The 14,262-nt window shown below is 44.0% G+C and overlaps 2 protein-coding genes across 7 annotated transcripts in view; one reads left to right on the top strand and one right to left on the bottom strand.

Moving 5' to 3' along the window:
- TFB2M (transcription factor B2, mitochondrial) overlaps window positions 1-12,231 on the bottom strand; it is a 29,813-nt gene extending 17,582 nt beyond the window's left edge. Inside the window, exons 1-4 of the mRNA XM_017876599.1 lie at window positions 11,738-12,231; window positions 9,955-10,043; window positions 2,407-2,560; window positions 1,609-1,757 (exon numbers count right to left, since the gene is read on the bottom strand). Coding sequence (XP_017732088.1) covers window positions 1,609-1,757; window positions 2,407-2,560; window positions 9,955-10,043; window positions 11,738-12,050 — 705 coding nt within the window. The 5' untranslated portion in view covers window positions 12,051-12,231. The remainder of the gene's footprint in view (window positions 1-1,608; window positions 1,758-2,406; window positions 2,561-9,954; window positions 10,044-11,737) is intronic.
- Window positions 12,232-12,241: 10 nt separating this feature from the next.
- Window positions 12,242-14,262, top strand: part of CNST (consortin, connexin sorting protein) — a 122,003-nt gene continuing 119,982 nt past the window's right edge. Inside the window, exon 1 of one of the 6 annotated variants that reach the window (XM_017876148.1) lies at window positions 12,242-12,575. The gene's annotated coding sequence lies outside the window, so the exon portion shown is untranslated. Of the gene's footprint in view, window positions 12,703-14,262 lie in introns of all 6 variants that reach the window. The other 5 variants (XM_017876506.1, XM_017876435.1, XM_017876213.1 and 2 more) reach the window with 5 other exon arrangements.

Raw genomic sequence — 14,262 nt, 5'->3', positions numbered from 1 at the left:
GGGTCTCGATCTCCTGACCTCGTGATCCGCCCGTCTCGGCCTCCCAAAGTGCTGGGATTACAGGCTTGAGCCACCGCGCCCGGCCAGACATTTCTTAAAAGATATACAAACAGTCAGTAAGTACATAAAAATATATTCAACATGACTAATCATTAGGAAAATGCAAATCAAAAGCACAATGAAATACTACTTCACACCATTAGGAGAGGTACTACCAAGGTCCCAGAAAACGACTCTCAGTAATGCTGTGGAGAAATCGGAACTCTTGCACACTACTGGTAGCAATGTCAAATGGTGCATCCACGATGGATAACAAACAGTACGGTGGTTCCTCAAAAAACTAAAAACAGACTGGGCACAGTAGCTCATACCTGTAGTCCCAACACTTTGGAAGGCTGAGGCAGGAGGACTGCTTGAGTCCCAGAGTTGGAGGCCAGCCTGAGCAACATGGCAAGACCCTATTGCTACAAAAAGCCAGGCCTGGTGGTGTGTGGCTACAGTCACAGCTCAGGGGCTGAGGTGGGAAGATCGCTTGAACCCAGAAGGTCCAGGCTGCAGAGAGCTGTGATCATGTCACTGCACTCCAGCCTGGGCAACAGGGCAAGACCCCATCTCAAAAAAAAAAAAAAAAAAAAAAACCATAAAAAACTAAAAATAGAATTACTATAAGATCCAGCAATTCTATTTCTAGCTGTACACTCAAAGGACTTGAAGAGATATTTGTAAACTCGTGTTCACTGCAGCATTATTCCCAACAGCCAAAAGGTAAAAGCAACTAAATGTCATTGATACACGAACACACAAACTGTGGTATACACATACAATGGATTTTTTTTTTTTTTGAGACAAAGTCTTGCTCTGTTGCCCAGGCTGGAGTGCAGCGGCATGATCTCGGCTTATTGCAACCTCGTCCTCCCAGGTTCAAGCAATTCTCTTGCTTTAGCCTCCCAAGTAGCTGGGATTACAAGCATGCACCACCACGCCTGGCTAATTTTTGTATTTTTAGTAGAGACGGGGTTTTGCCATGTTGGCCAAGCTGGTCTCGAACTCCTGACCTCAAGTGATCAACATGCCTCGGCCTCCAAAGTGCTGGGATTACAGGAGTGAGACACCGTGCCAGGCCAGAATGGAATATTATTCAGCCTTAAAGAGGAATGAAATTCTGACACATGCTATAACATGGATGAACCTTGAGAACATTATGCTAAGTGAAATATGCCAGACACAAAGAAATATTGTAAACTTACATGAGATAAAGAGAATAGTCAAATTCATAGAGACAGAAAGTAGAATAATGATAACTAGTGGGTACAGGAAGAGGGAAGCAGACAGTTTGTGTTTCATGAGTACAGAGTTTTGGTATGGGATGATGAGAAGTTTTGGAGATGGATGATGGTAATGGTTGTACAATGGGAATGCACTTAAAACCACTCAACTGGACGCTGAAAACGCAACCTAAGTCTAAAGACTACTCTGCAGAATTCGAAAACAATCTTAAGACCCTCAAATGTCATGATCCCTCCATTAAAATTGCACAGATTAAGAGTACTCAGAGAAAAATCACAGAACTCTTTCAAAAGAAAAAATAGGTGTTTGTTAATAACATACCTGGAATTCTTTTTCACCAATAAACATATTTATTTCTATTCGTCCAAATTTATAGATAGAAGTACAGGAATACAAGTCATATGCGAGTTTCCAAAGTGCCCTTTTTTCACCTCTACTTGGAAACATTCCAAATACTTTTAAAGGGATGCCTGTTAGGAATATAAGCAAAAAGATCTGAATAAAGTTCTCAGCATTTTGTCCTATGCCCATATTTTATTGAGACAAACTAAGTTAACAAACTATATCAATTTCAAGTTTATTTCAATTAAAACTAAGCCTCAATATCTTTCCTTGGCATGGAACTTGACTTTTGGGGAAATAAACTGGTTGTCTGTGTCCAGGTGAGGTAAATGTCATATTCAGAGTTAGAGCATCTGCTCATAAATTGTATTAATACAATATAAATTATACACACATTTGGCCAGGCACAGTGGCTCACACCTGTAATCCCAGCACTTCGGGAGGTCGAGACGGGGAGATCACTTGAGGGCAGGAGTGACCAGCCTGGCCAACATGGTGAAACCCCATCTCTACCAAAAATACAAAAGGTAACAAGGTGTAGTGACACACACTTGTAATCCCAGCTACTCGGGAGGCTGAGGCAGGAGAATCGCATGAACCTGGAGGCAGAGGGTCAGTGAACCAGGATCGCACCAATGCACTCCAGCCTGGGTGACAGAGCGAGACTCCATCTCAGAAAATAAATAAATAAAACACAAATTTCATCAACAAATCAGCTATACTGCTACAGAAACATGGCAAATTCCAGATATTGCTTTAGTAAATTCCAAAAATGACCTGCTGTCCAAGGAACCTCTTCTATTCCCAAATTCTTGAAGAGCTCTTCAGAAGACATAGCGGGTGGCTTTATTGCTCCACCACTTCTAGGATCTATTCTAAAGAAGTCACAGTGAATCACTCGTAGTTTTCCATCCAGTTTTTTCCCTAAGGACTAAAGAGAGACAAAGATAACATGTTAAAAAATTTGAGCATTAAGTATACTTTGCAACAACTCAAAAAACTCTACTTCAAAAAACCAACAATAAAATGTAAAGATAAAAATAATTCAATTACCTTTTCTTTTTTTTTTTTTTGAGAGACAGAGTCTCGCTCTGTTGCCAGGTTGGAGTGCTGTGGCACCATCTTGGCTCTCTGCAACCTCTGCCTCCCGGGTTCAAGTGATCCTGCGCCAGCCTCCTGAGTAGCTGGGACTACAGGTGCACACCACCACACCCAGCCAATTTTTTGTATTTTTAGTAGAGACAGGTTTCACCATGTTGGCCAGGATGGTCTCAATCTCTTGACCTCATGACATGCCTGCCTTGGCCCCCCAAAGTGCTGGGATTACAGCCACCACATCCAGCTGAATTACCTTTTTGCAAAAAATATTTCTACCTCCATGAAGATGTAAAGAAAATATTACTAACACACCCAAAATTTAACAGAGGAAGTAAAATCAATTAATACCTGAAAAGTGGCAAAAGTACAATAATATTACCAAGAAAAAGCCCCCCAAACAGAAATAACCTATCATAAATTTTTATTTATCCATCACTTTTTTTTTTTTTGAGACAAGCTGTCAACCAGGCAGGAGTGCAGTGGCACAATCTCAGCTGACTGCAGCCTTGATCTCCTGGGCTTAAGTGATCCTTCCACCTCAGTCCCACAGGTAGCTAGGACTACAGGTGTATACCATCACGCCCCACCAATTTTTGGATTTTTTGTAGCAACAGGGTTTCGCCATGTTGCCCAGGTTGGTCTCAAACTCCTGAGCTCAAGAGATCTGCCCAGCTTGACCTCCCAAAGTGCTGGGATTACAGGTGTGAGCCACCTGGCCCCACTTACTTTCTTTATCATAATGGCTTCAGCTATTCAAAAGCTTTTCATGCCACTCTCTGACTGCTTAGTAGTGGCTACCTGAAGCACTGGGCAAAGATTCTGACAGCATGGTTGGCCTCATATAGAGAACTGTGAGCCATCTGCTTTGGTCATGGGAAGAAAAAATGAAAGATGTCTCACAGTAAAGAAAAACAATCAAAATATGAGTGAAAGGCAGATGGATTCAAGAGAATATCTTTCTTCTAAGGGAATCTAGTCAGCTATCCACCAAACAAATGAACTTAGCTCATCTCCGTAACATTCATTTACTTTTTCTAAAGAGAGAAGCAACTACACACCTTGTTTGCTAGAAAAGGTCTAATATACTTCGGTCTTCTCACTGTTCTGATTTGCTCACCTTGCAGTAGCACTAGGGACCTTCGTAGTTAGGGCAAGAATCGGTTATAGACTCCATAAACTTAAATTGAAGTTACAAAAAAAAAAAGGCATTATGTTTTTAATGCATACATTGATGTTTCTGTGCACAGAAAATTCTATGAATATTAAGGTTGAAAATGATGTAACTTAAAGTTATTAATTCAAACACCTAGTTTTTCTTAAGCATTTGCATTCAACCTATGAATATTATTCTATTTCTAAATCTAGTGAAATATTTTTTCTTCTTATTTTTTATTGAGATGAGACTCACTATGTCCCCAGGCTGGTCTCAAACTCCTGGCCTTAAGTGATTCTCCTGTCTCAGCCTCCTAAGTGTCTGGGATTACAGGCGTGTGATACCATGTCCAGCTCAAAATCTGGTAAATTTTGGCCAGGTGCGGTGGCTCACACCTGTAATCCCAGCACTTCGGGAGGCCAAAGAGGGCGGATCACCCAAGGTCAGGAGTTTGAGATGAGCATGACCAACATGGTGAAACCCTGTCTCTACTAAAAATACAAAAGTAAGCCGGGGTGGTGGCACGCTCCTGTAATTCCAGCTATTGGGGAGGCTGAAGTGGGAGAAATCGCTTGAACCCAGGAGGCAGAGGTTGCAGTGAGCTGAGATTGTGCCACTGCACTCTAGCCAGGGTTACAGAGTGAGACTCCATCTCCAAAGTAAATAAACAAATAAAATAAAAAAATTTTAAAAAATCTAGTAAATTTTAACAATCCCTTTCAAGGGGAAGTTTTAAAAAGACTAGAGGAAAGGAAAGACTAGGGGTGGAAATCATATATATTTGGTCCCAATAATTTCAAGATGCCTACTATGTGATCCAGGTAGTGGTGTCAGGTAGGAAGCTGCAGACCTGAATAAGGTGTCAGTGGAGTGGTCCAGGCTGACGATATAAATGTGTGGGAATTTGGCTTGTTGAAGGTAATTTAAGTCAGGGGTCTACACTAGGGAGAAACAGAGGACCAGCCCTGAAGGTAGACTATGTCCAAAGTCTAATGACAAGACACTGAGAATACGAGTAAGGAGGAAACCCAGAAGAGGGTGGTGTCAGGGAAGCTAAAAGAAGGAGTACCCATCCAATGCATACGATTATCAGTCGACACGCACAGCAAGGCTGTCCAACCTGCAGCCTGCGGGCCGCGTACAGCCCATGATGGCTTTGAATGCGCCCAACACAAATTCGTCATCTTTCTTAAAACATTATGAGATGAATGCATGGACCTTTTTTTTTTAAAAAAGCTCATCAGCTATCGTTCTTATTACTGTATTTTATGTATGGCCCGGACAGTCGATGTTCTAATGTGGCCGAGGGAAACCAAAAGCTTGGACACCCCTGATACAGTATTAACATAGCCTTACAAGTTATCAAAAAGGCAGTTTAATCTTTGTAATTAAGGAAAGCTAAACAGCACAGGTGTGGTGGCTCATGCTTGTAGTCCCGAGAGTTTGAGACCAGCCTGGGCAACATGTCGAAACCCTGTCTCTACTAAAAATACAAAAATTAGCCAGTTGTTGGGGCGTGTGCCTGTAATCCCAGTTGCTTGGAGGCTGAGGTGGGAGAATCACCTGAGCCAGGGAAGTTGAGACTGTAGTGAGCCGTGATTGCAGCACTGCACTCCAGTCTGGGCGATGGGAGTGAGACCCTGTCTCAAAAAAGAGAAAGAAAATGTATAAACGATGAACACTTTATGGCTTCAACACACTTGTATGTTCTGAGAGGGCACCATACATTCTTGCTTTAGCACCTGTCAGCTAACACTCAACAATTCAAACATGATAACAATCAAAGCTGCAGGATAAATAATTCGATTCATACAACAGAGAGATCACATTTGAAAATTCAACTGGATTGCACTAGGTTTCAAAAACAGGACGGGAAAATAACAGAAAAAGCAAGGAACCCTTGAGTTTCTACTAGTTATTAAGTTAGGTACGTCCCATTAAGTTTGTCTCATTTAGCAGGCACAGTGTGTCAAGCCTGTAATCCCAGCACTTTGGAGGCTGAGGCGGGCGATCACCTGAGGTCAGGAGTTGCAGACCAGTCTGGCCAACATGGTGAAACCGCGTCTCTACTAAAAATACAAAAAATTAGTCGGTCGTGGCGGCGGGTGCCTGTAATCCCAGCTATCACCACTGAAACTCCTTTCAGTTTTCAGGAACAAACTTTAGGTGGCCAGAAGCATTATTCTACCCGCTAAGAGCACGACTTTAAGCCCGACTTAGAGCCACAAGAGTTCTGTTTACCTATTGTTACTGCTCTCTTCATTCTGGCAAACAGATTCCTTCCACAAAATTTTATTTGAATGGCTTTTCAATTTACCATAACAATGGTTACTAAAAAGCGAGAGAATATGTACTAAGGGTTGAGTACAAGTTAGTGCTAGTAGAAAATAAGCGCCTTAAAAGAGAAAAAACTAGTTCTAATCAAAGACTGGATTTAGTCAATGATGTTTGTATTCTGAGCCTACATTTATAGCTTCAGAAACATTTTGTTATTGATATTCCTACCACGATCATTGTTTCAAAAATTCTCTAGTCCCAAACCTTCCTTTTTTCAGTAAAACAATTGTTTTAAAATTAAACTCTCGTCTTGAAGGTGTTTTTTTCTTTGGAGACTGAGTTTTGTTCTTGTAGCCCAGACTGGAGTGCAATGGCACGATCTCAGCTCACTGCAACCTCCACTTTCCGGGTTCAAGTGATTCTCCTGCCTCAGCCTCCCAAGTAACTAGGATTACAGGCATGAACCACCACGCCCAGCTAATTTTTTGTATTTTTAGTAGATGTAGGGTATCACCACATTGGCCAGGCTGGTCTGTCCGCCTCAGCCTCCCAAAATGCTGGGATTACAGGCATGAGCATCGGTTGCTCAGCCTTGAAGATCTGACAGAAAAAAGCAACTACTGTGTTACAGAATAACAAACTATAAATAAAAACAGACATTTTAATACAATCTTAATTACTTTGTGAACATGTAGATTAACCTTTAAATACAGGCTTTTTTTTTTTTTCTCAAAACAGGATAAAAGTTATCTTCTTGTTTTTAATTTCCAAGTTGAAACTACAGATGACTATGTTTACTGAATCACATTTCAGGACGTTAAATCTTCGGACAATTATGTGTTCCTTTTTTCTTCACATTTTTGGAACTCCTTCAGATTTAAATCAATTAAATAACGTAGCTAAAACCTTGAACTCTTTTCAAAACAGTAAGTTGTAGAATAACAGTAATACTCAGGCCGGGTGCGGTGGCTCAAGCCTGTCATCCCAGCACTTTGGGAGGCCGAGACGGGCGAATCACGAGGTCAGGAGATCGAGACCATCCTGGCTAACCCGGCGAAACCCCGTCTCTACTAAAAAATACAAAAAACTAGCCGGGCGAGGTGGCGGCGCCTGTAGTCCCAGCTACTTGGGAGGCTGAGGCCGGAGAATGGCGTAAACCCAGGAGGCGGAGCTTGCAGTGAGCTGAGATCCGGCCACTGCACTCCAGCCTGGGCGACAGAGCGAGACTCCGTGTCTCAAAACAAAAACAAAAACAATAATACTCATAGTTTTAAAAGAATTAAACAACTGGATCTGACAGACATTTTCACAATTTTTTGTTGTCATGCAATTTTGGATACAGGCATTCTGCATGGTTTCGCAAAGTCGGCATGGAGAAGTGTTAAGTTTCCTAAATTGAAGCTGAAGATTATAAAAGAGGGAAGGAGAATGAGAATAAGAGGCTGGCTAAAGATGCAAAGTATTTCCACTTCTTCATTGTTATGTAAATGTGTTTGCTTTTAAGAAGCACAATCACTGAAAATCTATTTGGAAGATGCCTTCACTCTCTGCAACTCTATCTGACTACATGCTGAGCATCCCTAATCCACAAATTCTGAAATACTCCAAAACGTGAAACTTTTTGAGTGCCAACATGATGCCAAAAGTGGAAAACTCCACACTCGACCTTCTGTGACAGGCTTGCAGTGAAAATGCAGGTGTACAACACGAAGGTGAGGTCAGTTCATAAAAATCGAAGGGAGTTATCTAAGACAAAAACCACTGTTAAGAAGGCGGATGCCTCTATAGGGAACTTTTTTTTTGAGACAAAGCGTGTAGCTCAGTCGCCCAGGCTGGAGTGCGGTGGTATGATCTCAGCTCACTGCAACCTCTGAGTCCCGGGTTCAAGCGATTCTCCTGCCTCAGCCTCCCGAGTAGCTGGGATGACAGGCATGCGCCACCATGCCCAGCTAATTTTTGTATTTTTAGTAGAGATGGGGTTTCACCATGTTGGCCAGGATGGTCTCGATCTCTTAACCTAGTAATCCACCCGCCTCTGCCTCCCAAAGTGCTGGGATTACAGGCGTGAGCCACCGCGCCAGACCCATTAAAAGCCAGCCAGCAGAATGTCTCCTTATCCTTAATGGACCCACTTCTTGGTCCCTCAGCTGCTTCTGATATTTCTTCTCGCCTAAGAAAAAAAATGTGGTGTACAGTAACCTTTTCATCAAAACACAGCATCCCAGAAGGAGACTGAAAGCCTGCCACTGGGTGTTTCCACTGTTTAACAGCTGACGCAGGTATTCTGATGCTGCTGCTGTGCTGCCTAGTTTCTTTGAACACATTTTTTTTTTTTTTTACTGTACTAATGGTATGTCATATTTTCTACTGTTAAGCACTTGTGTGTGAATAAGTGTAAGAAAATGATGACTTATCAGGAGCATATAAATTCAGAGTAAGGGGCTAGTCATGGTGGCTCACGCCTGTAACCCCAGCACTTTGGGAGGCTGAGGCGGGCGGATCATCTGAGGTCAGGAGTTCAAGACCAGCCTGGCCAACATGGTGAAACCCCGTCTCTACTAAAAATACAAAAATCAGCTGGGCATAGTGGCAGGCGCCTGTAATCCTAGCTACTTGGGAGGCTGAGGCAGGAGAATCGCTTAAACCTGGGAGGCAGTGGTTGCAGTGAGCGCCGAGATTGCACCATTGCACTCCAGCCCTGGGTGACAAGAGGGAAACTCTATCTTAAAAAAAAAAAAAAAAAAAAAGGTTAGGGATGATGACAATGTTAACCAGATTGTTCACATGGGTGGCTGATAGAGTGACACCTTTGCTTTCTGATGGCCCAATGTATACAAATTTTGTTTAATGCACAAAATTATTGAAAATATTATACAGAATTGCCTTTAGGCCTTACGAATAAGATGTATATGAAACAAAAAAGGAATTTTTAGACTCGGGTCCCATCCCTGAGATATCTCATTAGGTATATGCAAATATTGCAAAATATGAAAAAATTTGAAATCCAAAACACTTGTGTTCCCAAGCATTTCAGATAAAAGATACTTGATTTGTATGCCAACCTTTCTTTCCTTTGAAACCCTAAATCTAGAGGTTACATAGTGTTGGGGTCCCCCTGTTTGCTAAACAAAGGAATGAACACACTAGACAAGACGAGACAAACACGGCGGCCACCCCGAAGGACACGCTCCGCTTTATTTTATACAGGCTTTATTTTATACAGTCGTTTGTGGAATGTTACCAAGTCACAAGACGCACTGTTGTTTTTCTGACCTTTCCCCGACTTTCTGGATTATCAAGATGTTTACACATAAACAAGCCCCCACGGTCTGCTGTTAGCAGCTGGCTCCTATCGGGAACGCCCTGCTTCGTTGGCAAGAGCAGGACTTATGGGGAACAAAACGAGCACGTAGTCCTCTACACATAGACCCATGAACCCAACATTAGCACTTACTCCAATTAGATTCCAAGCTCACAGAAGAAAGGAGCACAGCGCAGCTCAGTAGAAATGGGGAAACGAGCCGAGGGATGCCAGTTATACACTTTGTTCAAAGTCAGCCAACTAGGCTGTAGCTGACCTATAACTAGCAAACAAGTCTCAGAACTCCTCATGTTTCAGCCATTCAACAGCACTGAATATTAACAGTGTTCTAGTCATTGGGAATAAACAAGATATTTCAGAGATGGCTCCCTAAAAGATATTCTACTTAAAAACCTGTGTGCTTAATTCTATTTCCTTAAATCACTTACGAGTAGTTGACCAAACAATAACATACGTTTAGAAACTAAAAATATACCTCCAAATGTGGAATAAAAGTTTTGTCACTTTCGAGGGCAACCACTTTGGCACCAGCTTCAAGTAATGCTTCAGTCAGGATTCCAGGACCTGGCGTATTAACAGAATGAAAAGTTTATTTGCACAAGAAACAACATAATCTCTTTCAATACCCAACTTTAGATGTTCCACATGTTATTATCTGCTTTTAAATCTGACAGCATCCTCCAAGTAGATGTCACTCTCCTTTTTACATTTCAGGAAACAGGAGATTATATATAGTTATTTGACTCCAGCATCAAAAGCGCTGCAGCTTGGCTTCAACATCCTTGTCAGTGACTGCAAAAGTTTTTTTTTTTTTTTTTGAGAGGAAGTCTCACTCTGTCCTCAGGCTGGAGTGCAGTGGGACTATCTCAGCTCACTGCAACCTCTGCCTCCTGGGTCCAAGCGATTCTCTTGTCTCAGCCTCCCCAGTAGCTGAGATTACAGGTGCCTGCCACCACGCCGGGCTAATTTTGTATTTTAAGCAGAGACGGGCTTTCACCATGTTGGCCAGGCTGGCCTGGAACTCCTGACCTCAAGGGATCCACTCGCCTCGGCCTCTGGAAGTGCTGGATTACAGGCATGAGCCACCGCACCCGGACAAAACTTGCACACTTCATCACTATGATTCACTACCTCTTAGAAGAAACATACCGGCCGGGCGCGGTGGCTCAAGCCTGTAATCCCAGCACTTTGGGAGGCTGAGACGGGCGGATCACGAGGTCAGGAGATCGAGACCATCCTGGCTAATACGGTGAAACCCTGTCTCTACTAAAAACACAAAAAACTAGCCGGGCGACGAGGCGGGCGCCTGTAGTCCCAGCTACTCGGGAGGCTGAGGCAGGAGAATGGCGTAAACCCGGGAGGCGGAGCTTGCGGGGAGCGGAGTTCCGGCCCCCCCCCCCCAGCCTGGGTGGGAAAGCAGGCCCCCGTTTAAAAAAAAAAAAAAAAAAAAAAGAAGAAACATACCACAATAAAATAGATTGCCTCTAGCCTCTCACTTACTCATGGACTACACGGATCCTTTAACCATCAAAGAGATTGTCAAGCCTAAACAGAACTGACTCCCTGTGATATGAAATGGTGCTTTAAAATATTATTATTCAAAAAGCCTATAAATCTTGTGTTCTTAGCATTCTGCTACGGTCTATAGGGAATGCACGGAAGAATAAGATAACATCATTTTTTCAGCTGGCAGAGGTTTGCAACTCTTTTGGAGAGATGATAAAATCTAAGAGCATGTTTTATCAAACATTGTGTAAAGTGCAAACTGCTACAGAAATATGTTGTGGTGTCATTAATGATACAGACTTTACGCTTACGTTGTGGGCAATCTCTCCAACTAAGGAGCTTCAAAAAAAGACCCGTATCTGGCCGGGCGCGGTGGCTCATGCCCCTAATCCCAGCACTTTGGGAGGCCTAGGCGGGCGGATCACGAGGTCAAGAGATCGAGACCATCCTGGCCAACATGGCGAAACCACGTCTCTAATAAAAATAAGAAAATTAGCTGCGCGTGGTGGCGGGCGCCTGTACTTCTTGCTACTCGGGAAGCTGAGGCAGGAGAATCGCCTGAACCAGGGACGCAGAAGTTGCAGTGAGCCGGGATCGCCCCATTGCACTCCAGCCTGGCGACAGAGCGAGACTCCACCTCAAAACAAAACAACAAAAAAACCTAGCACCTTACTTAAATAGCACCCCGACGAGGGTCAATACGTTTGAATAAATGATGCACATCCAAGAAAATGCAATCCAGCAGGACTCACCTGGATTGCACTCCAGCAGTAAGTGTGGAGGTCTATTTGGTTTTCCGCATACGATTTGCGCCAGGGTCTCAGCCAATCTCCGATCGGTTACGTAACGCTTAAAGTCTAAGCTGGACCTAGACGCCTTCTTTGGCGGATTCCTGAAATCCGGTTCGGGCAACAGCTGCGGAGAGCAGTCAGACAGGCCACTGCGGTTCCTCGCTGGCAAGTGCTTTCGCGTCGCCGCTCCAGACCCTAAAATGCAAAAGCGACCAGCGGCCGCCGAGGCAGAGAGCCTCAGCCGCGGAGGAAGCCTGGCTACTGGGATCCACATGTCCTTGTCTCTCAGGCCCGCTCCAAGGACTACCCAGTGTCGCTACTTCAGTGAACCCCACGCAGGGTATCCCACGTGGAATATTTTCTGGCGTCCGGGCCAGGTCAAGCGGAAGTAAACACTACAGCCTGCGCATGCGAACAGCGCAGCCTTCGTGCTTTTCTCCCTCACTTCCGCTTCCGCCTCGGCTCAGCAGCCCAAGGATTGTAAGTGGACCATTGAGGAGAGCGACAGACCATCCGGTTGGTGTCCGGACTCGCACTCTATGGTTGTCCGCGCTCTGCGCTTCCTCTCTAGCCGCCAGTGCTCTATGCTCCGCGGTCGCGGGCTGCCAGCCTCCAGCCGGCCAGCCGCGAGGGGTGCGCAGAGGGAGGCGGGGCGGAAAGGCGAGAGGTGTCTCCTCCACCGGAGCCACGGGAGACCCGAGCAAGCTCCGTGACAGCACGTCGGCCGCCATGTCGCCGAGTGGGGCTGGAAACAGACTCGGCGCCCAGCGGTAGCCCTCCTTGCGCCTCCGATTCCCAGGTGAGGAGAGGAGGAGCGGGATGCAGGGGGATCCGACGGCTCCTGGACGGGATGGAGAGCCTTTCGGAAGCCCCTCGCTCCTCCCCCTGCGCTGTCCTCCTCCAGCCGCGCTGCCTCTGCCTTCCCGGTGAGGTATAGCCCGGTCCCCTCACCTCCTCCGCCTCTCAGGTCGCCTGTTTTCCTCTCCTTTCTCAGCTACTGTGGGTCTCCTATGGGTCTCCTATTGGTGCGCGTCGCGCCAATTTCTCTCTCCCTGGGGGACTAGCGCCAGAAGTCGTTCCTCGCCGGGCTCCTGGAAGAGCCTGCGGCTTCCACGGTCTCCATTCCTTTCTGTTCCGTGGCCCACAGCCCGCTCTCCCCACCCTGGTGGATGGTTTTCATTCCCTCCCCACACCTGGTCCCCCCATCACCACCACTTTGGTTGTCAAGAACCGCCTGGTGTCTCCTTTCCTTTCCTCTCTCTGGGCCAATATTTTCCTTAATTTTTTCAGTTTGTGTGTTTGAAAGACTTAAGATTAAAAATGAAGAATTAAAAGCTTACAGTTCCTTTCTCAGCTTAACTAGATTAACACTTTAGGATGCTTATTTTATTCCTTATGTAAACTTAGTCAAACACATCATGCTGTGGAATGCGATTTAAAAGACCCAATTTTGAAGACTAAAATAGGATGCTGTAATGGAAATTTTGGCAGTCTTTTTTTTTTTTTTTTTTTTTAACCTATTGGGCANAGACTTAAGATTAAAAATGAAGAATTAAAAGCTTACAGTTCCTTTCTCAGCTTAACTAGATTAACACTTTAGGATGCTTATTTTATTCCTTATGTAAACTTAGTCAAACACATCATGCTGTGGAATGCGATTTAAAAGACCCAATTTTGAAGACTAAAAATAGGATGCTGTAATGGAAATTTTGGCAGTCTTTTTTTTTTTTTTTTTTTTTAACCTATTGGGCAATGTTAGAAGACACGGTTCTTTGAGAGTGTTTTCGGTGTTTCAGGATCAAACTTAGAAAGAGCTTTTACCCATTATCCTTACCACCAAGGCAAGAAACGGCAGCCAATCAACTCCGTGTCTCAAAATACGTACAATCCTTTCTGCTTACTCTACTGAGAGCGTAATTGAGTTTGGCATTTAACTGCACAAGGAAAAGGTTCCTAAGGAATGTATCACCTAGCAAATAGTCTAAAGATTATACTCATGAAGCTCAAACGGATAAAGAATTGACAACCAAGTATGACCTTTTGTGGATCGTAAATTTGTTAGGACATCATAGAAAATGTCTCATCAGCTGTTTGTGGTACAAACTCTGGGGGCTCACTCATTGGTCTTCATTTCCTTACATTCTTTTTTCATGTAGTTTTCTCACTGACAATTTTCCAGAAGTGACTTTGCATCCCCTGAACCTGTCCCCATTACTGAGCTGCCTTCCCCTCTCCCCTTAAAAAACATTTTCATAGATTCAGAAATACACTTTTTTTTCCTCCTCCAGGACCTGGAGTCCTAAATATTTTTAAATCAGATAAAATAGAGTTATGTCTCCATGGTTCACTCGTGGAAATGTGTCGTTGAATTACTTACTTTTTAAATATACTTTAAAAAAAAAACATTGTGGTGGCTGGGTATAGTAGTTCATGCCTGTAATCCCAGCATTTTGGGAGGCCAAGGTGGGAGGATCACTTGCAGCCGG

The sequence above is a fragment of the Rhinopithecus bieti genome, unplaced genomic scaffold, assembly GCF_001698545.2.
Source record: "Rhinopithecus bieti isolate Rb0 unplaced genomic scaffold, ASM169854v2 scaffold_187, whole genome shotgun sequence".
Taxonomy (NCBI): Eukaryota; Metazoa; Chordata; class Mammalia; order Primates; family Cercopithecidae; genus Rhinopithecus; species Rhinopithecus bieti.
Note: the sequence above shows the minus strand (reverse complement) of the source record. Positions and strands in the feature narration are given on the sequence as shown.